This window comes from Neoarius graeffei, chromosome 14, assembly GCF_027579695.1.
Source record: "Neoarius graeffei isolate fNeoGra1 chromosome 14, fNeoGra1.pri, whole genome shotgun sequence".
Lineage (NCBI taxonomy): Eukaryota > Metazoa > Chordata > Actinopteri > Siluriformes > Ariidae > Neoarius > Neoarius graeffei.
Window position 1 is genome coordinate 62,464,118 of NC_083582.1, and position 23,959 is coordinate 62,488,076.

The following is a 23,959-nucleotide window of genomic DNA, read 5'->3' on the forward strand; positions in this document are numbered from 1 at the left end:
CTCCTCCCCTCGACCTCGAAACACAAAGGCGTAAACCGCTCCTCCCCTTGACCTGGAAACACAAAGGCGTAAACCGCTCCTCCCCTCGACCTGGAAACACAAAAGCGTAAACCGCTCCTCCCCTCGACCTCGAAACACAAAGGTGTAAACCACTCCTCCCCTCGACCTGGAAACACAAAAGCGTAAACCGCTCCTCCCCTCGACCTGGAAACACAAAGGCGTAAACCGCTCCTCCCCTCGACCTGGAAACACAAAGGCGTAAACCACTCCTCCCCTCGACCTCGAAACACAAAGGTGTAAACCGCTCCTCCCCTCGACCTGGAAACACAAAGGCGTAAACCGCTCCTCCCCTCGACCTGGAAACACAAAGGCGTAAACCGCTCCTCCCCTTGACCTGGAAACACAAAGGCGTAAACCGCTCCTCCCCTCGACCTGGAAACACAAAAGCGTAAACCGCTCCTCCCCTCGACCTCGAAACACAAAGGTGTAAACCACTCCTCCCCTCGACCTCGAAACACAAAGGTGTAAACCGCTCCTCCCCTCGACCTGGAAACACAAAGGCGTAAACCGCTCCTCCCCTCGACCTGGAAACACAAAGGCGTAAACCGCTCCTCCCCTCAACCTGGAAACACAAAGGCGTAAACCGCTCCTCCCCTTGACCTGGAAACACAAAGGCGTAAACCGCTCCTCCCCTCGACCTGGAAAAACAAAGGCGTAAACCGCTCCTCCCCTCGACCTGGAAACACAAAGGTGTAAACCGCTCCTCTCCTCGACCTCGAAACACAAATGCGTAAACCGCTCCTCCCCTCGACCTGGAAACACAAAGGCGTAAACCGCTCCTCCCCTCAACCTGGAAACACAAAGGTGTAAACCGCTCCTCCCCTCGATCTGGAAACACAAAGGTGGAAACCGCTCCTCTCCTCGACCTCGAAACACAAATGCGTAAACCGCTCCTCCCCTCGACCTCGAAACACAAAGGTGTGAACCGCTCCTCCCCTCGACCTGGAAACACAACGGCGTAAAACGCTCCTCCCCTCGATCTCAAAACACAAAGGTGTGAACCGCTCCTCCCCTCGACCTCGAAACACAAATGCGTAAACCGCTCCTCCCCTCGACCTCGAAACACAAAGGTGTGAACCGCTCCTCCCCTCGACCTGGAAACACAACGGCGTAAAACGCTCCTCCCCTCGATCTCAAAACACAACGGCGTAAACCGCTCCTCCCCTCCATCTCAAAACACAAATGCGTAAACCGCTCCTCCCCTCGATCTCAAAACACAAAGGCGTAAACCGCTCCTCCCCTCGATCTCAAAACACAAAGGCGTAAACCGCTCCTCCCCTCGACCTGGAAACACAAAGGTGTAAACCGCTCCTCCCCTCGATCTGGAAACACAAAGGTGTAAACCGCTCCTCTCCTCGACCTCGAAACACAAATGCGTAAACCGCTCCTTCCCTCGACCTCGAAACACAAAGGTGTGAACCGCTCCTCCCCTCGATCTCAAAACACAAAGGCGTAAAACGCTCCTCCCCTCGATCTCAAAACACAACGGCGTAAACCGCTCCTCCCCTCGACCTCGAAACACAAATGCGTAAACCGCTCCTCCCCTCGATCTCAAAACACAAAGGCGTAAAACGCTCCTCCCCTCGATCTCAAAACACAACGGCGTAAACCGCTCCTCCCCTCGACCTCGAAACACAAATGCGTAAACCGCTCCTCCCCTCGACCTCGAAACACAAAGGTGTGAACCGCTCCTCCCCTCGACCTGGAAACACAAAGGCGTAAACCGCTCCTCCCCTCGACCTCGAAACACAAATGCGTAAACCGCTCCTCCCCTCGACCTCGAAACACAAAGGTGTGAACCGCTCCTCCCCTCGACCTGGAAACACAACGGCGTAAAACGCTCCTCCCCTCGATCTCAAAACACAACGGCGTAAACCGCTCCTCCCCTCCATCTCAAAACACAAATGTGTAAACCGCTCCTCCCCTCGATCTCAAAACACAAAGGCGTAAACCGCTCCTCCCCTTGATCTCAAAACACAAAGGCGTAAACCGCTCCTCCCCTCGACCTGGAAACACAACGGCGTAAAACGCTCCTCCCCTCGATCTCAAAACACAACGGCGTAAACCGCTCCTCCCCTCCATCTCAAAACACAAAGGCGTGAACCGCTCCTCATCTCGATCTCAAAACACAAAGGCGTAAACCGCTCCTCATCTCGACCTCGAAACACAAAGGCGTGAACTGCTCCTCATCTCGATCTCAAAACACAAAGGCGTAAACCGCTCCTCCCCTCGATCTCAAAACACAAAGGCGTAAACCGCTCCTCCCCTCGACCTGGAGACACAACGGCGTAAAACGCTCCTCCCCTCGATCTCAAAACACAACGGCGTAAACCGCTCCTCCCCTCCATCTCAAAACACAAAGGCGTGAACTGCTCCTCATCTCGACCTCGAAACACAAAGGCGTAAACCGCTCCTCATCTCGATCTCAAAACACAAAGGCGTAAACCGCTCCTCCCCTCGATCTCAAAACACAACGGCGTAAACCGCTCCTCCCCTCCATCTCAAAACACAAAGGCGTGAACTGCTCCTCCCCTCGACATCGAAACACAAAGGTGTGAACCGCTCCTCCCCTCGATCTCAAAACACAAAGGCGTAAACCGCTCCTCCCCTCGACCTGGAAACACAACGGCGTAAAACGCTCCTCCCCTCGATCTCAAAACACAACGGCGTAAACCGCTCCTCCCCTCCATCTCAAAACACAAAGGCGTGAACTGCTCCTCATCTCGACCTCGAAACACGAAGGCGTGAACTGCTCCTCATCTCGATCTCAAAACACAAAGGCGTAAACCGCTCCTCCCCTCAACCTCAAAACACAATGGTGTAAACCACTCCTCCCCTCGATCTCAAAACACAAAGGCGTAAACCGCTCCTCCCCTCGACCTCAAAACACAATGGCGTAAACCGCTCCTCCCCTCGACCTCGAAACACAAAGGTGTGAACAGCTCCTCCCCTCGATCTCAAAACACAAAGGCGTAAACCGCTCCTCCCCTCGACCTCAAAACACAATGGTGTAAACCGCTCCTCCCCTCGACCTCAAAACACAATGGCGTAAACCGCTCCTCCCCTCGACCTCGAAACACAAAGGTGTGAACCGCTCCTCCCCTCGACCTCGAAACACAATGGCGTAAACCGCTCCTCCCCTCGATCTCAAAACACAACGGCGTAAACCGCTCCTCCCCTCGACCTTGAAACACAATGGCGTAAACCGCTCCTCCCCTCGATCTCAAAACACAAAGGTGTGAACCGCTCCTCCCCTCGACCTCGAAACACAATGGCGTAAACCGCTCCTCCCCTCGATCTCAAAACACAAAGGCGTAAACCGCTCCTCCCCTCGACCTCGAAACACAAAGGCGTAAACCGCTCCTCCCCTCGACCTCGAAACACAAAGGTGTGAACCGCTCCTCCCCTCGATCTCAAAACACAACGGCGTAAACCGCTCCTCCCCTCGATCTCAAAACACAAAGGCGTAAACCGCTCCTCCCCTCGACCTCGAAACACAAAGGTGTGAACCGCTCCTCCCCTCGATCTCAAAACACAACGGCGTAAACTGCTCCTCATCTCGATCTCAAAACACAAAGGCGTAAACCGCTCCTCCCCTCGATCTCAAAACACAACGGCGTAAACCGCTCCTCCCCTCGATCTCAAAACACAACGGCGTAAACCGCTCCTCCCCTCCATCTCAAAACACAAAGGCGTAAACCGCTCCTCCCCTCGACCTCGAAACACAAAGGTGTGAACCGCTCCTCCCCTCGATCTCAAAACACAACGGCGTAAACCGCTCCTCATCTCGATCTCAAAACACAAAGGTGTGAACCGCTCCTCCCCTCGATCTCAAAACACAACGGCGTAAACCGCTCCTCATCTCGATCTCAAAACACAAAGGCATAAACCGCTCCTCCCCTCGACCTCAAAACACAACGGCGTAAACCGCTCCTCCCCTCGATCTCAAAACACAACGGCGTAAACCGCTCCTCCCCTCGATCTGGAAACACAAAGGTGTAAACCGCTCCTCTCCTCGACCTCGAAACACAAATGCGTAAACCGCTCCTCCCCTCGACCTGGAAACACAAAGGCGTAAACCGCTCCTCCCCTCAACCTGGAAACACAAAGGTGTAAACCGCTCCTCTCCTCGACCTCGAAACACAAATGTGTAAACCGCTCCTCCCCTCGACCTCGAAACACAAAGGTGTGAACCGCTCCTCCCCTCGACCTGGAAACACAACGGCGTAAAACGCTCCTCCCCTCGATCTCAAAACACAAAGGTGTAAACCGCTCCTCTCCTCGACCTCGAAACACAAAGGTGTGAACCGCTCCTCCCCTCGACCTGGAAACACAACGGCGTAAACCGCTCCTCCCCTCGATCTGGAAACACAAAGGTGTAAACCGCTCCTCTCCTCGACCTCGAAACACAAATGTGTAAACCGCTCCTCCCCTCGACCTCGAAACACAAAGGTGTGAACCGCTCCTCCCCTCGACCTGGAAACACAACGGCGTAAAACGCTCCTCCCCTCGATCTCAAAACACAAAGGTGTGAACCGCTCCTCCCCTCGACCTCGAAACACAAATGCGTAAACCGCTCCTCCCCTCGACCTCGAAACACAAAGGTGTGACCCGCTCCTCCCCTCGACCTGGAAACACAACGGCGTAAAACACTCCTCCCCTCGATCTCAAAACACAACGGCGTAAACCGCTCCTCCCCTCCATCTCAAAACACAAATGCGTAAACCGCTCCTCCCCTCGATCTCAAAACACAAAGGCGTAAACCGCTCCTCCCCTCGATCTCAAAACACAAAGGCGTAAACCGCTCCTCCCCTCGACCTGGAAACACAAAGGTGTAAACCGCTCCTCCCCTCGATCTGGAAACACAAAGGTGTAAACCGCTCCTCTCCTCGACCTTGAAACACAAATTCGTAAACCGCTCCTCCCCTCGACCTCGAAACACAAAGGTGTGAACCGCTCCTCCCCTCGACCTGGAAACACAATGGCGTAAAACGCTCCTCCCCTCGATCTCAAAACACAAAGGTGTGAACCGCTCCTCCCCTCGACCTCGAAACACAAATGCGTAAACCGCTCCTCCCCTCGACCTCGAAACACAAAGGTGTGAACCGCTCCTCCCCTCGACCTGGAAACACAACGGCGTAAAACGCTCCTCCCCTCGATCTCAAAACACAACGGCGTAAACCGCTCCTCCCCTCCATCTCAAAACACAAATGCGTAAACCGCTCCTCCACTCGATCTCAAAACACAAAGGCGTAAACCGCTCCTCCCCTCGATCTCAAAACACAAAGGCGTAAAACGCTCCTCCCCTCGATCTCAAAACACAACGGCGTAAACCGCTCCTCCCCTCGACCTCGAAACACAAATGCGTAAACCGCTCCTCCCCTCGACCTCGAAACACAAAGGTGTGAACCGCTCCTCCCCTCTACCTGGAAACACAAAGGCGTAAACCGCTCCTCCCCTCGACCTCGAAACACAAATGCGTAAACCGCTCCTCCCCTCGACCTCGAAACACAAAGGTGTGAACCGCTCCTCCCCTCGACCTGGAAACACAACGGCGTAAAACGCTCCTCCCCTCGATCTCAAAACACAACGGCGTAAACCGCTCCTCCCCTCCATCTCAAAACACAAATGCGTAAACCGCTCCTCCCCTCGATCTCAAAACACAAAGGCGTAAACCGCTCCTCCCCTCGATCTCAAAACACAAAGGCGTAAACCGCTCCTCCCCTCGACCTGGAAACACAACGGCGTAAAACGCTCCTCCCCTCGATCTCAAAACACAACGGCGTAAACCGCTCCTCCCCTCCATCTCAAAACACAAAGGCGTGAACCGCTCCTCATCTCGATCTCAAAACACAAAGGCGTAAACCGCTCCTCATCTCGACCTCGAAACACAAAGGCGTGAACTGCTCCTCATCTCGATCTCAAAACACAAAGGCGTAAACCGCTCCTCCCCTCGACCTCGAAACACAAAGGTGTGAACCGCTCCTCCCCTCGATCTCAAAACACAAAGGCGTAAACCGCTCCTCCCCTCGACCTGGAAACACAATGGCGTAAAACGCTCCTCCCCTCGATCTCAAAACACAACGGCGTAAACCGCTCCTCCCCTCCATCTCAAAACACAAAGGCGTGAACTGCTCCTCATCTCGACCTCGAAACACAAAGGCGTGAACTGCTCCTCATCTCGATCTCAAAACACAAAGGCGTAAACCGCTCCTCCCCTCGATCTCAAAACACAACGGCGTAAACCGCTCCTCCCCTCCATCTCAAAACACAAAGGCGTGAACTGCTCCTCCCCTCGACCTCGAAACACAAAGGTGTGAACCGCTCCTCCCCTCGATCTCAAAACACAAAGGCGTAAACCGCTCCTCCCCTCGACCTGGAAACACAACGGCGTAAAACGCTCCTCCCCTCGATCTCAAAACACAACGGCGTAAACCGCTCCTCCCCTCCATCTCAAAACACAAAGGCGTGAACTGCTCCTCATCTCGACCTCGAAACACGAAGGCGTGAACTGCTCCTCATCTCGATCTCAAAACACAAAGGCGTAAACCGCTCCTCCCCTCGACCTCAAAACACAATGGTGTAAACCGCTCCTCCCCTCGATCTCAAAACACAAAGGCGTAAACCGCTCCTCCCCTCGACCTCAAAACACAATGGTGTAAACCGCTCCTCCCCTCGACCTCGAAACACAAAGGTGTGAACCGCTCCTCCCCTCGATCTCAAAACACAAAGGCGTAAACCGCTCCTCCCCTCGACCTCAAAACACAATGGTGTAAACCGCTCCTCCCCTCGACCTCAAAACACAATGGCGTAAACCGCTCCTCCCCTCGACCTCGAAACACAAAGGTGTGAACCGCTCCTCCCCTCGACCTCGAAACACAATGGCGTAAACCGCTCCTCCCCTCGATCTCAAAACACAACGGCGTAAACCGCTCCTCCCCTCGACCTTGAAACACAATGGCGTAAACCGCTCCTCCCCTCGATCTCAAAACACAAAGGCGTAAACCGCTCCTCCCCTCGATCTCAAAACACAAAGGCGTAAACCGCTCCTCCCCTCGATCTCAAAACACAAAGGTGTGAACCGCTCCTCCCCTCGACCTCGAAACACAATGGCGTAAACCGCTCCTCCCCTCGATCTCAAAACACAAAGGCGTAAACCGCTCCTCCCCTCGACCTCGAAACACAAAGGCGTAAACCGCTCCTCCCCTCGACCTCGAAACACAAAGGTGTGAACCGCTCCTCCCCTCGATCTCAAAACACAAAGGCGTAAACCGCTCCTCCCCTCGACCTCGAAACACAAAGGTGTGAACCGCTCCTCCCCTCGATCTCAAAACACAACGGCGTAAACTGCTCCTCATCTCGATCTCAAAACACAAAGGCGTAAACCGCTCCTCCCCTCGATCTCAAAACACAAAGGCGTAAACCGCTCCTCCCCTCGATCTCAAAACACAACGGCGTAAACCGCTCCTCCCCTCGATCTCAAAACACAACGGCGTAAACCGCTCCTCCCCTCCATCTCAAAACACAAAGGCGTAAACCGCTCCTCCCCTCGACCTCGAAACACAAAGGTGTGAACCGCTCCTCCCCTCGATCTCAAAACACAACGGCGTAAACCGCTCCTCATCTCGATCTCAAAACACAACGGCGTAAACCGCTCCTCATCTCGATCTCAAAACACAAAGGTGTGAACCGCTCCTCCCCTCGATCTCAAAACACAACGGCGTAAACCGCTCCTCATCTCGATCTCAAAACACAACGGCGTAAACTGCTCCTCATCTCGATCTCAAAACACAACGGCGTAAACCGCTCCTCCCCTCGACCTCAAAACACAACGGCGTAAACCGCTCCTCCCCTCGACCTCGAAACACAAAGGCGTGAACCGCTCCTCCCCTCGACCTCGAAACACGAAGGCGTAAACCGCTCCTCCCCTCGACCTCGAAACACAAAGGCGTGAACCGCTCCTCCCCTCGACCTCGAAACACGAAGGCGTGAACCTCATGAGACGTCAACTCGGTTTTCTTCTTTTCTGCATTTCGCTGTGTTTATATAGTTCGCTGAATGGAACTCGAAAGAGCGGCATTACATCTTACACAATTCTGCATAGCCAGCAATCCACAGTAATATCCCGAACAGTCCAAGATATTCTTGTATGCTCTAGATATGCGATCATGAACAGCAGGCCGATCATCGCCAAAACAAACTGATTCGCACGTGAACAATCAAAACAAAAACAGCTAAATGGCATCCCATTACATAACACATTGCCTTAACTTCGTGTATTTTTTTATTGCCAGGTGTGCAGGAAGTGATGACTTGTGGACAGGAAATTAAGCCTATTGGGAAAATCTTTAGGTGTAGGCTATGTGTTCATGAAATCACACTGGAATGATAGAATAATGTTATTCACCAGTTAAGCAAATTTTAAAATATCGCATTCTTTCTGGAACGATTTAAACTGATTTTGTTGTCTTTTAGATTACATTCAAAGGAAAGGGGTTTTTTTTTCATTCCCTGTCATGTTTCTAATCCCTCCTTTGCATCGTATCATTTTTTTTATGGCGGATGGAAAAATATTGACTGTTTTTCATTATTTGCTATACGTAGCTGTTCATAATTTTTTTTTTTACATGAGCTCTTATGATGCATTAATGCAAAAGTTAGGTTTCTTCATGTAAATTAATGCCATTAACTAATTCCACCTTAATGTAAGACATGAGCTATTTTTCTACTTCTCATTTTCCGCTCTTTTAGTATTTACCATCACCATGTGATCTTTTCCTTTTTCCTGTACGTTAACTGTAGCTGTGCAGTTTCAGCACTATGTTCACATCTCATCTGCTTTTCCTGTGTTCAGTTCTGAGCACTAACCTGCACCCAGTCCTAATCCTCTCTGTCTTGTTTGTGCTCCTTTCCCCTCTTTTCTGCTTTTCACATTTGTCCTTTTCATTTTCTGTAATCATAACCATATTTGTGCCTTTACTAACATTTGATGTATTTTGCTTTTCTTTATTTGTTTGGCTGACAAAAGTTGCATTGATGAAAGCTGACCTGCAAGGTAGATAGATACATGTACAGTATGTTTCAACCAAATGCCTCCCCTGAACCCCTCCTTCGAGTTTGAAAGTCTAATGTTGTCGATCGTAGGTGCAACTTGACTTGCTTGAAATTCTTGAAGATGTTTCATGTCTCATCCGAAAGGCTTCTTCAGTTCTGTCTGACTAGTGGGGAGTTCCAGGTATTTATCCTCTAGTGGATCAAAAGCAACCCGAAGGAGAGTCGTTGAGGTCACATGGGTCACTGACGCTCTCAGGCTACGTTTACATTAGACCGTATCTGTCTCGTTTTCTTAGCGGATGCACTGTCCGTTTACATTAAACCGCCTGGAAACGCCGGGAAACGGGAATCCGCCAGCGTCCACGTATTCAATCCAGATCGTGTCAGCTCCGGTGCTGTGTAAACATTCAGAATACGCGGATACGCTGTGCTGAGCTCTAGCTGGCGTCTCATTGGACAACGTCACTGTGACATCCACCTTCCTGATTCGCTGGCGTTGGTCATGTGACGCGACTGCTGAAAAACAGCGCGGACTTCCGTCTTGTATCACCTTTCATTAAAGAGTATAAAAGTATGAAAATACTGCAAATACTGATGCAAATACTGCCCATTGTGTAGTTATGATTGTCTTTAGGCTTGCCATCCTTCCACTTGCAAGTGGTAAGTGATATGCGCTGGGATCACACACACAGCGGCTCAGTCCCGAATCACAGCTTGTTCACTTCACTCGCGCGCTCTGTGAGCTGCGCAAGGCCGGAGTGTGCACCTTCCAGAGGGCACTCGCTGTTCAGGGCGGAGTGATTTGGAGCGCAGGATGCCTGCGGAGCCGAGCGTATCTGTGTATTGGCGTTGCTGTGTGCACGCGAATCGTGTATTGGTGTTGCTGTGTGCACACTCATCGTTTTAAAAACGTTAATCTGATGATCCGCTGATACGGTCTAATGTAAACATAGGCTCAGTCATCCTGTAGGTTGTTAGGGTCACTGGGAACCGAGTGTGAACAATGTTAGCAGCCTAGAGAGTCATCAGGGTGATCTGTGGGTTGTTGGCTCTCTGCCATCATGTGAGTCATTGAAGTCAGCTTGAGAGGCTGTCCACACGGCAACGGATTCAGGTGAATCTGATAAAATTGTTTATCGTTTCGGCCTGGCATCCACACGGCACCGGCGTTTTGGGTGCCCCAAAACGATATTTTTTGAGAACAGGTTCCAGAGTGGAAAAATCTGGCAACGGCGCCGTTGCGAAGTCGTCTGGATGAGTAGAACGAATTTGTTTACGATGATGTCACAACCACATGACTAGAACAAGCAGCACTCTCGCTGTTTTGTATGAACCACTGCATTGCATTCACTTTTGTATACAGCTTTTCTTTTAAATAAACAAGTAACTGAACCACTTCTTGAATTTCTTTTTTTATTGGATAAGACTGCTTTTCAAAATGTTCACACACAATATAAAAAGTTATATAAATTATATAAAAATGCTTTTCAAAATGTTCACACACAATAAGGAAATTAAGTTATATAAAACTATGCACGCTAATAAAACTAATTTGTACACACAGAAGGCACGATTTCCTCGCGTAGTCGCAGCCATCTTCTTCTTCTTGTTGTGTGCTTGTTCCTGTGAGTGCTTCACGCTGGGTAGAGGAAGGGGTTTATGCGCATGCGTCTACTTCTTCTATTGTTCTGGTGTCTCCGATGGGACCGTCTTACAGCGCACGTAGAGGTGTGGCATGTGTATTGCATCGTTTTCAGCAAGCGTTGCGTTGCCATATGTACCTGATATTTTACTGATCCGTTGCCCATGTGGACGCGATTTTTTTTTTAATAAAATCTCGTTGCCGTTGTCGTGTGGATGTAGCCTGAGTCTTGGTGTGGATGTGTATTCAGTTTTCTGGGAAGTGTGCCAAGGACTGCATTGTAGGTGGCTGATAAGTGGTGTCTCAGACCACCTCCTCTGTTCAGTGATGGTCATTTCAGGTTGACAAAGATGGCTTCTTTTACTCCTCTTTCAAACCACTGGTCTTCTCTGGCTAAAATGTGTACATTGCAGTCCTGAAATGAGTGTCCTTTGTTATTGAGATGAAGATGGATTGCAGAGTCCTGGCCTGAGGAATTGGCTCTCCTGTGTCGAGCCATGTGCCTGTGAAGTGGTTGTTTTGTTTCCCCAGTGTACAGGTCCGTGCATTCCTCACTGCATTGAATTGCATACACTATGTTGTCCCGTTTGTGTCTGGGTATTCTGTCCTTAGGGTGGACCAATTTCTGCCTCAGAGTGTTACTGCGTCTGAAGTGTACAGGAATGTTGTGTTTGTAGAAGATCCTCCTGAGTTTCTCAAATAGTCCAGAAATGTAGGGAATGACAATGTTCTTGCATTTGTTGCTGTTTTCTTCCCTGTCCCTCATATTTCTTTTTCTGGTCTTGATGAAAGCCCAGTTGGGATACCCACACTTCTGAAGTGCTTCCTTGATGTGTTTTTGTTCCTTCTCTTTTCCCTCTAATGTTGAAGGAATATTCTGAGCCCTGTGATGTAAGGTCCTAATGACCCCCAATTTATGTTCCAGTGGGTGGGGGTTCCGGCAGACCTCAATGCTAAAGGGCCCCATACACGTTCAAAAAAGTCGTCAAAATTTTGTATCAAAATTTTGATATCAAAATTTTGATGCAAAATTTTGATGTAAAATGTCCACACACGATTCAATGTTTTTTCTATCAAAAATTCAGTATTGTCAAAAACTTTGACATGGACGCAGCAGTGGCCGTAGCACTTGTGTTCGCTTTGGACAATGAACCGCCTCGGCTTCGACGGAAATGGTCGAAAGACTGGTTGTTGAAATGGCGAACATATGGTCACGTCAACCTCCTCAGAGAACTTCGTCTCAAAGAACCAGAGGACTTCCGTAATTTCCTTAGGATGGATGCCCCATCCTTCGATGAATTATTGGACCTTGTCAAGCCATTGATATTGAAAGAAGACACTGTGATGCGTTCATCTATACCACCAAGTGAACGCTTGTCCATCACACTGAGGTACCTGGCATCTGGAAATTCTTTTGAAGACTTGAAATTCCTGACTGCCACGTCTCCGCAAGCAATTGGAAAGATAGTTATTGAAACTTGCGAGGCCATCATCTTTTGTCTGAAGCGTCAACAAACAATAAAGCCCCCCACACACGCATCAATAATTTGACGACTCTTCAAAAAATATCAAAGTGATTTGATGTGTCAAAATTTGGGTTCAAAATTTTGACATCAAATTTTTGACATCAAAACACCCTACACACGATCAAACTTTGTATCAAAATTTTGATATCAAAATTTTGATACAAAATTTTGACGACTTTTTTGAACGTGTATGGGGTCCTTAAGGCTTCTGTCTTGTTTGATGTGCATGCTGCAGTCCAAAAAATGACCTCAACAACTCCCATTAGGTTTGCTTTTGGTCCATTAGAGGATAAATATCTGGAACGCCCTACTAGTCACACAGAACTGAAGAAGCCTTTCGGATGAAAGGTGAAACATCTTCAAGAATTTCAAGCAAGTCAAGTTGCCTTCTTTAGCACCTACGGTTCACGATGACCTGGATGACTGAGAACCTTCACAGACATCATGTCGTCAATCATTTCTACCTACATGACATTGGAGTAGAATCATCCCTGTAAATACAAGCACTGAACAAAGCACACAAATCTTGTATTTACATCCCTCAGAGTCTTAAAGTGTCCTGTGTCAGTCTCCTTCACGTTTATGTCATGACTGTTTTTTTTTTTTTTTTAGAACTCACATTTATGTACTGTTGTTGATGAAGAATGGCATGTGATTGGCTTTAATGCTGTCCTTCCTGATTCTGATCCCTTCACTTAGTGCATGTAGTGTAGAACCCTTGAATTTAAAAACAGTCAGATGGAAATGGTCTACAAATTAGTTGAGATTCCCTATGCAGTTAAAAATTGGTATTGTATAATTGGGATGCAATAGAATGACTTTTTCCAGCTAAATAAGGCAGGAAACGGTGCATGCTGTGTGCCTCATTGGCCCTACTATATCGTTCCTCTTGCACTTTAAATGAGCTCAGTCACACATAAGGAGAGACAGAAGAAACTGAGCTCATCTGGATTGCATTAACTGTAGTCTCAGAGCCTCTGCTGTCCTGTCAGCCACCTCTACATGGGTGATTGGCCAAATGACTGGATGATGGAGAAGAGGGGGGTTTGTCAGCTGAGTGCCCTGCTTTACATGCCTACTGGAGTGCTGAGGATAATGGGAACAGAACTGTTGCTGCCGGCTAAAATATGCCTGGCCTATTGCCCTACTGCTACACCACTAGACACTGAGCACAAAATGACCCCTTCCAGATGGCAGCCCATTTATCGTTGGGCTTCATTTCCCCAGGCATTTTTTAACATCTACTTCAACAATTTCTCAGACAGACTTCATTATCACAAAAGAGACCTGGTATCATTACCGCAGCCACTGAAGGAAGATGTCAGTGAGCCAAAAATTGCCTTCAAGGTTGACTGCAACAAAATGCAGACATAAAGTAATTATTGTACAGTACAATAACCATGTAGCAATTAATTTCTGCTCTGCGTTAACAAGAATGCATGCCTTCCAAAGGAAATATGAGACTTGTTTGCAAATAATTTGAGTAATATTGATATCATTAGGACATACTAATAATTGGCTGCTAATAAAGGAGTGGTCATCTACTCACATTAATTTTTAACGAAATATGAACACATTTGATGAAGGTTTGTGCCTTTAAATTTTAACTCGAGACCTGTGCAGGTCTGAGCTCAGCCTTTGTCTGATTGGGAGATAGAAGCTATGGTACATAAATAGAAAAAATATCCCGCTCAGAAATACATTGACACCAGGATTCAAACCAACATTCCAAAACCTGCTCTTTTCCTGGACAGTGCTTTAGACCACCTTGTAGCCATGGAGGAGTATATTACAAACTGTGGTTATGTAACATGACACTTACATAGTCAGTATGCAGTGGCTCCACACCACGACTGTTGAATTGCTATCTGAGGCTGGCACGCTAATTACATTCTTAAAACATGCTCGAACTCGGTTAAACATACACATACAGACAGGTGCCTCTATAGGCTTCAGCCAAAGTCTGAGCCAATAGATGATAATACTACCACTATCCATCCATCCATCCATCCATCCATCCATCCATCCATTATCTGCAGCTGCTTATCCTATAGACCCTTTTCAGTCACGTGACCTTTGTAAACGCGACCACCATTTTGGACATGTAGCGGACTTCGGCTCGAATTGGTTTGAATGCGAGGAAGGCGACAAACGGAGAACATACAAGAAAAAGGAGCGAGATGCAGAAAACACCTTCGCTATCCAGCGACGTAGGGCATTTACAGGGCGAGCAGAGGGAGAAATAACAACAGTAACGACACATTAGCAACGCCGTACAGAAATAACGGTTTATGGCACAGACCCTTTCGGTTCTCGCTCATCTAGCTGCTACAATGACTGCTTAGACTGCAACAATAATACCTAACACACATTTAAGTATCCGTCGTAAAGATGTGAAACTCGTCGAGTGACGAGTGTGTTCATTGATAAGCTAACACAATCTAAAAGTAGACATACCATCACACTGCCCTGGCGCTGTGTACAGTTTCCCTTCTATGGTTTGTGCACTCACTATTTGCCATTACTTTCTCCAACCGTTGTTACAGATTACAGGGAACGGCCTGGATTTAAGAGACAAATACATGTTCCTCTTATTTTGAACACTTATTTGTAGGTAGTGCTTAATTTGTGGCGCTGCGCTTCTGGGCATGTTTTGTAATAACACTGCAAATTAAGTTCATCTGCAGATATTTTGTGGATGTCGTTTCATGAGAGAAATCACCAACAAGACAGATATCAAAATCAGACATTAGCACTAAATAAACTTGCATTTTTTTATTTAATTTTTTTTTTTTGTTACATAGTCAAAAGAGGTGTCGGATCACCGGATCCAGTGTAAATAGCTGCCGGAGCCAACGCCCGAGGTTCCGGAGCGCGCTCCGGCTTGCTCCCCCTCAAATTAAGCGCTGTTTGTAGGACACTGCCTCTGATCTGTCCTACAGTCTACCAACAGCAAAGGAACACAACGCTAGCTAATGTCGTTAGCTAATAGCTACTACAGAAGAACAAAGAGGTTACAATGGGTTATTTTAGCCTATTTGGTTACACACTCGCCGCCACAGAATGTTAACAGCAATGTAATGCCTTTTTTGGCTAATTTTATTCGTCTTACCTCCAACAAAGTGGTCACTACACAAGCGTTGGTGTGCTGCTATCCATCTTCTCCGTCGGTCAGCATCTACCGGGATCCGATAAAATGATAACCCTTGCCTTGTTTGTTGATGGTTACTACATCCAGGTGCACAACAATATAGTGGCATGATGGAAGTCTTGCTGAAAATAAACACTTTCTTTGCTGCCGTTCCTCAATGCTGGCTGTGGTAAACTACTGGTAGTACATGTCCAAAATGGCGGCCGCGTTTGTCGTGACGTCACGTGAAAAGGGTCTATACAGGGTTGCAGGCAAGCTGGAGCCTATCCCAGCTGACTATGGGCGAGAGGCAGGGCACATCCTGGACAAGTCACCAGATCATCACAGGGCTGACACATAGAGACAAACAACCATTCACACTCCAATTATCACTAATAATTATATCTGCTTGCCTAAAGTTAATTCACTCAGATTGTTACGTAGGGCAGTTGTGGACGGATGCATGTGCAGTCAACAATTTTTATTGCACATTGAGACACAATACAACACAACGAGGCCAAATCGACAGGCACAGGCATAAACCGAAACAGGCAGAGTTCAGGCAATCAGCAAAGAGCATACAGGCAAAACAAACAATGGAATCAAGAAACAAAATAAAGTCAGAACCAGGAAGTACACACAGAAAACAAAGAGACTGCGCTTAACGCATCACACCAAACAATGGAAAACACAGGCTGTACTAGTATACGCACAAACTAATCAGGGGAGAAACAGGTGAGACAGCAGGCACATGGTAACGTCAATAAGCAAAGTTTTGTGGAAGTGCGCATCTTGTGCTGCAGGCTGTAAATAGTATGGAATGCATGCAGCACTCAAAGCGAGAGGGGTGATTTCTAACAGAACCCATCCCAAAGGCTTCCCTCCCAGTGTGCCACATAAGGCCCCACAAATGGGAGGATCTGGGCCTCTGGGCAAGGGCCTGGGGCTGGACAATTTTCCATCTGGATTCGACTTTGGTAAGGGCATAGGTAAGCTGCTCTCGCCTGATGCAGCTGGTATTAAGATGGCTTAATCCTTAAGGCTAGGAGGCAGGGCAGCAATGTCCTCCCCCAAAGTCAGGAGACAGGGCAACGATGTCCTGCCCCAAAGTCAGGAGGCAGGGCAATGATATCCTCCCCTGAAATCAGGGAGCAAAGTGACATCATCTTCAAAGCCTGGAGGCACAGCAAGGATCGCTTCCCCACAGTCAGAAAGCTGAGTTATGTCATCCTCAAAGATAAGCAGTGGAGAGAGCACAAGAGCGTTGGCTGCCCAGTCGAGCTCGGGAGTGATAGGCTCCTGATTTACCACTAGAGGGAGCTCTGGAGCAGAGTCTGCCCTGTCTGCCGCTCTGTCGGCCACTTAAGGGTCTGTTTAGGCTTCAGCCCACCCCCAAAAAATAAAAATTTCTAGAGGTTTCTCCCTGTCCAGAGCTTGGAAAAGCCACTTGAGCATGTTCTTGAACACAGTGGAGTCTTTGAGGCAGGGGTATTCAACAGTGATAAGGCACTCAGCCCAATGGTGTGCAGATCCAGTGAGCCAATATATCATGTACCCCACCCTGATGTTTTCTACAGGCTTAGGCTCCACCAGGTTCTCGTAAAAGAGCCTGTACTGTAATAGGAATCCATTAAGGGGTTAGTCTATGCCCTCACTGGCTGCTGGGGTGTCTGTCCATATATGTTGGCTGAACCCTATTGAGCCAGGCATCAGCACGGTGACCCTGGCATTGAGTTTCCCCGTTCTCCTGCTGCATCCATGTTAGAGGTGAGGCATTCTGTTCTGTAGGGCAGGTGAGGATGGATGCATGTGTAGTCAATGGGTTTTCTTGCACATTGAGACATGCGAGTCATCCAAATCAACAGATAACATTCAAGCGATCAGCAAGCAGCGTATAGTAGGCAGAACAAACTACAGAACTGGGAAGTACAAACAGAAAACAAAGGCTTGGCAAAATACAGGTACAAGACGCTTCACACTAAACAATGGAAAACACAGGGTATATACAGTGTCTTGCAAAAGTATTCATCCCCCTTGGTGTTTGTCCTGTTTTGTCGCATTACAAGCTGGAATTAAAATGGATTTTTGGGGGGTTGCACCATTTGATTTACACAACATGCCTATCACTTCAAAGGTGCAAATTGTTTTTTTTTACTGTGACGCAAACAATAATTAAGATGAAAAAAAAAACACGAACTCTGGATTGTGCATAGGTATTCACCCCCTTTCATATGAAACCCCTAAATAAGAGCTGGCCCAACCAATTCACTTCACGAGTCACATAATTAGTTGATTAAGATTCACCTGTGTGCAATCAAAATGTCACATGATCTGTCACATGTGTTATGACCCCCTGTGACCCCCTCAGGCTCCTCCCTGTCAGTGCACGGGCAGGGTTGGGCCTGGTAGGGGTACGTAGTTAATAGAGTACACCTGTACTGGGGCGTGAGTACTTAAGGGGTTCTCCTCTCTCCTTTCGGGAGGCACTTCTTTTCTTTTCTGTAGGCACTAGATTCATTTTTCTTTCACATTTGCACGGCTCTCTTTTATTTTCTCTCTGGTAAATCTAAACATGCTGATGCTGGCATTACGTCCACACACGCATGACAACAAACATATATATTTCCTCTAGACTCAATGTTATTATTTGTTTGATTTTTAATAAATTATTATTTGATTGAATTTAACCTTGTCGTCCGTGTCCCTCTTTATGTTGCGGTTCTTTTGGACGAGCCGAAGACCGTAACACATGATGTCTGTGTAAATCAGCCTGTTCTGGAAGGACCTTGACTCTGCAAAAAATCAATTTTAATTCCAGCTTGTAATGTGACAAAACAGGACAAAAACCAATGGGGATGAATACTTTTGTAAGACAATGTAAGCACAAACTAATCAGGGAAGAAACAGGAAACAGTTGAGAGAGATAATGACACAAAGGGAAGAACAACCAATGACGAAACAAACAAAATCACATGGTAAAGGCACTTGGTTTTAGACTCCTCCTGCTCTACTGTACATGATATAGGGCCTCTGCATGCTCTTGCGACAAGGCTTTCGCAGATAGCTTTTCGCAGACAGTTGTAATTTATCGTTGAGTGGGGAGTAATAGGCGTGCGCGATGTTATTCACTGCCACAACGCAAGGGGGCGTGAAGTCGCGAAATCGCTAGGAGTAGTTGGTGGGTGTGGTTAGTGGAGTGTTTATCCTCCGGTTACTTATAATGACTAGAACTGGAGTCGTATAGATGTCCGTACTTCCTCACTTCCTCGATCAACCGCTCTTCATGCTGCTCCATCTTCGCTCGTGTTTTTAAAAATGGCGGTCGTGAAAACAAACCAAACCGGGAAAGTAGGGAAGCGGAAGTACGTGTACAGCGGATGTAGAGTGGACCAATCAGAGCCCTCTTGTCTGCGACGCTGTCTGCGAGGCTTCTGCGGTGGTCACAATTTTTGGGAGGTGCGCGCAGAGCGAAGGTGGGGGGGCTACGCAGACGCTATCTGCGACTCCATCTGCGAGGACTGGGTTGTCAGCATAAATTGGCCTTTAGGGCTACATCCACACGACAACGGCAACGAGCTTTTTTTTTTTTAGCGGGTAAAAAAAAATATCTCGTCCACATGGGCAATGGATCAGTAAAATATCAGGTCCATATGGCAACGCAACGCTTGCTGAAAACGATGCAATACACATGCCACACCTCTACGTGCGCTGTAAGACGGTCCCATCGGAGACACCAGAACAATAGAAGAAGTAGGACACATGCGCATAAACCCCTTCCTCTACCCGGCGTGAATGAGTGAGTGCTGCTTGTTCTAGTCATGTGGTTGTGACATCATCGTAAACAAATCCGTTCTACTCATCCAGACGACTTCGCAACGGCGCCGTTGCCAGATTCTTCCACTCTGGAAACCGTTCTCAAAAAATATCGTTTTGGGGCACCCAAAACGCCGGTGCCGTGTGGACGCCAGGCCGAAACGATAAAAAATTTTATCGGATTTACCTGAATCCGTTGCCGTGTGGACAGGGCCTAAATCTACAATCACTCAGGACTGTTGCATAATTTAATCAGTATTAGACCAGCATAGAACATGATAGAGTTTCCTTGCATTTGTTGTTGCTGTCACATTAATTGCATTTTGCCAGACTGTTCTTCTGATTATCGGTCAGTGCCCATGAATTTAATCGAGTCTCTCAATCTTCTCTGCGTCTCTCCATGCAGGTCCCAGCACTACCTGTCAGGAAGACTCGTGCTCCAATCAGGGTGTGTGTCTGCAGCAGTGGGAGGGCTTTACCTGTGACTGTAGTATGACGTCGTTTGGAGGGCCGCTCTGCAACGACGGTGAGTGAATATTTATGCCTCATTGCTCCTTAAGTGTGAACAGATTCTGAAACACAAGATGACTAAGATCCATCACTTTTCCCCAGCTTGTGAGGCTGATTGCTAGAAATGGCTGTGCAAATGATTTAACAGATACAGAGTGTCTCAATCTCACACTGATTCAGCTACTCTTTTTTAAAAATATTCAGACTGAAAGGGAACATAATAAAACACGAGTCCAAGTCCATGCCTAATCTAGATTGAGTAATCAGTGAGTCTCATGCGGTGAGAGTCCAAATTCTTGGGTTTCACGTGACGTCACATCCACCTCATTAGTTATTCAAAACTTTAGCTGGTGGTCTACCAAAGCTCAGTTGACAAAGCGTTTGTACGAAGAAGCTGCATTGCTTGCATGAAGAATGCCTTACACTTGTGTTGTTTTAGGCTGTTCAAATCGATCAAACCGTGAAACTGGTAAAAGTTTCTTTAGGGTTCCCCGTAAACTAATAAAAAAGGATGAAGGAACACAGGATTTCACAAAAAGATGCTGAAAAAGGTGGCTTTTGAACCTCTCGCTGAAATCGAAGGGAGCCGAGTCGAAGCGTGCTCGAGTTTGCAGTGATCACTTGGTGAAAGGTTTGTATCTCCCTCTCAGCTATGTCCTTAGTGTTTTCCAAGTACTTTTCTTGCTATGTGTCGTTATTTTATGGTACGTTTTTTTAGTCATGAAGCGATGAAGTCCCCAGCTGTTTTGTTTACTCCTCACTCCTCACAAAGTCCATATGCATGAAGGTCACAACAAAATTCTTCCCCAGCCATACAGTTACAATGCGCCGTGATCGCTTCTCCGTCTTGTTTAACTAATATCCAGGTCTTTAAAGGGGTTTCTGATGATCTTTGTGAATGATTTACCTGAGCGATAAGAGCCAACACAAGTGAGAATCAAGCAAACTGTTGTTTGTTTGCACTTCAATTTGCAGCGCTTCATTGTAAAGACGTGAACGAAAAGCTTAAAAAAAACACACACACACTTACTTACTTATACTTATCGCCTTGTTACTCACTGGCGGAGCATAGGCCATCGACCACAAGCCTCCATCTTTTTCGATTTAGGGCAGCTTTCTCCAATTTCGCCCAACTTAGACCTTCCTTCCTCATCTCTGTCTCTACACTCCTCCTCCATGTGTTCCTGGGTCTACCACGCCGGCGCTTACCAGACGGGTTCCATGTTAGTGCCTGCCTGGTAATGTGGTCTTTCTGCTTCCTAAGCGTGTGCCCAATCCATGTCCACTTCCTTCTGCTAATTAGCCTCCCCACTGGTTCCTGGTCGGTCATCCTCCATAGGTCCTCATTGCTGATCTTTTCTGGCCACCATATCCTAAGATTCCTTCTCAGACATCTATTGATGAATGCTTGAACTTTTCCGGGCATGGCTTTGGTGGTCCACCACGTTTCTGATCCATAAAGCAGTACTGACTTGACATAGTTAAAAATACATAGCTTTGTTGTTGTCAAAATATCTCTGGCTTTCCATACCTTGTGCAAGATGTTAAAAGCTGTTCTTTAAAGAAAAACACTTACACGAGCAAAAACAATACAGGATTCATTCGTCAGCGACTTGATCCCGAGGTCCTTTACCCAGCCACATACAAAAAAGTTGTAAGCCTCCATACTCTTCCACGCTTTCATCTGTTTTGCGGTGTAGAAGGACGTCTGCAACACCAGATAGTTCGAGATGTCGGGGAAGTTGACTGAAGGGTAGTTTTCGAGATCGTATGACAAATCCTTCTTTCCCAGACTGTAGGGGTCGATTCCACTGCACATAGCAATCTTCTGAATATATCTAAAGCGAGCAGTGGCTTCTAGATTACGAGCATACTCTGATAAGTTATAGCTAGTTGTTTTGGTTTGCTAGACCACCAGCTGTTTTACCGGAAGTGAAATCGCTAAGAAAAGTCATGTGACTGAAACCCAAGAATAAGAGCAAAGAGACCAGACTTTCAGCACAATTGAGCTGGATCCAGGCAAAATGTCCTTTTTGGAGTCGTCTGAGAGCTACAGATTGACACGGTCAGTAAATTGCACTGTTTGATTAGAGGTTGTGGCTATAATCAGCATAAAAAAGTCGCTTGTTTAGTAATCCTGGCTTTTAAGCATACCACTGGAGGTCAGGGCTGTTGACAGCTTTGGCTGGGCCCGGGACAAAATAATCTGAGTGGGCCCCCCCCAAATAATCCGAGTGCCCCCCCCCCCCCCCCACACACACACACACATACGTGCGCACGCACATCGCCACACAGCAACCACCCACACCCAACCCCTCTTTTCACAGTCTCCATTCACTCCAACCCTTAAATAACAGGTATTCCAAGCCCATTATAACAGTCAACCATTTTATTTCAACATTTCAACATATTTACAGTTTGAACATTTCCTTAGTCTGCAACTATTCAGGTGCGAAATGCAATGCGCCGGACTTTTGCTGTGGCAAAGTCGTCAATAAGGTCATTGAAGTCCAGCTTCTTTGCAAGTTCGCGCTCTATAGAGAGCATAGCCAGCCCATTGAGCTTCTCCTGCAGTGGCGGCTCCTGAATTTTTTTTCAGGGGGGGCAATTTTCCCCCGTTATGTCTACACGGACCATAAATGTCCATAGGACTGAAGTAAATTGACCTAGGTAGCAAATCAATTGGCCGAACTTGTTTTTGCCTGGTAAATTCAGATATCAATATAGACAATATCTCTTCTCTCCAATAGGTGGCAACACTGAACAAGTTAAAGGTGGCAAACTAAGGTAGCCTAGTAAACTAGACCCACCCGCCTAGCGCTAAAAATATTTTTGCCTACGAGTGGCAAATATTCACATTTAGTCTGGCTTGCCAGGCTAAAACTAAGGAAGATTCATTGTGAAGCCTTCAAAGCAAAACATCTGGCATCACAATCAATTAATATTACTCATTTATTTTCTCATATTATTCCAGTATTCTATAATAAGTAGATACAAATTCTTAATTATAAACATATTCTAATTTCTTCAATTCTAAAGAATGCAATTAAAGTGGCAGGATATAAATCCAAAACAAGTGTTTATTTAAGTTTTGAAAAAGATGAAGAAAAGCATAACCATCAAACATGTGCAGCTTAATTATGTGGGGTTTTTTTTATATGGAATTGCACCATTTTAACAACAAATAATTCTAAATAAATTCTGCAGGTTTTTTCGCCCAAGAATTCCTCCAGAAAGCCATGCCTTAAAAGGAAATTTAAAGTATTACAAGCATGTCAATGAACACAAAAGGCTTTAGTTATTTAGCTATACACACACAAGGTTACACAAGGTTTTGTAGTCAGTGCAACTTGGCTTAACAAGTTGGAAAAAAGGTAAGGTGCTGCTGGCTCCAATGAACACATACTGTACAATATATAAAAACTGAAAATATGCTTAATTTACACCAAGTCAGAGAGAACTTGAGGCTACTGAAATATTCCAAGCATGGCAATGTTAAACTGCCATTGGTAAAACAAAAACATGGCAATGTTAAACTGCCATTGGTAAAACACACACACACAAACACAACTTTTGCCTAGTAAATTCAAATATCAGATATCACTGTACCGTCTGCTGTGCTACTTCCAGGGTGAAAGAGAACGCAAGGGTAGCAAAAAAGAGCATTGACTACATCACAGCCAGCTAGCCAAGTTTTCCGGTGGTACCAGTTCTTGTTAAAACCTCTTGAGTAGGTCTTCTCCCCCTTCGTAGACACTTGCTTGATGTTTAAATTCGGTCTAGGAGGTCCTAGCTGTTTGATTGCCGTTTTCTCCTCATTGGTACGACGACTAAAGGGAACTTCTTTCAGAGACACTATCGTATTGCTGCACTCAACACTCGCCATCTTCTTCATAGAATGTTCACACATTTCCCGCGCAAGTTGCGTTTTCCAGCCCAAAATTATGTTCAAAACCCGCCAAAATGCACTTAAAACCAATCTGGCAACACTTGCGCGGCGCAACAGGCGTATGACGTAAGCACGCTGCTTGTGAGAGCACATGAAACCTAATAGAAAATGCATTGGGAGCAGGATTTTCGAAAAAAACGTACGTACCATTAGTGTCAATGGGAGATTTTGGGGCAAATCTGAACCTGACAGAAATCGCCCCAAAAGGGCGTGGCTACACCAGGCGCGACCTTAGCCTGATTGGACAATGACATTACTGTTGGTAGTAGGAGTAG

General features: G+C 47.0%; 1 protein-coding gene across 6 annotated transcripts in view; it reads left to right on the forward strand.

Annotated features, from left to right (window-relative positions):
* nrxn1a (neurexin 1a) overlaps positions 1-23,959 on the forward strand; it is a 435,939-nt gene that overhangs the window by 251,258 nt on the left and 160,722 nt on the right. For all 6 annotated transcript variants that reach the window (XM_060940196.1, XM_060940197.1, XM_060940198.1 and 3 more), the window contains one exon: positions 19,632-19,751. In XM_060940196.1, the coding sequence (XP_060796179.1) occupies positions 19,632-19,751 (120 nt within the window). The remainder of the gene's footprint in view (positions 1-19,631; positions 19,752-23,959) is intronic.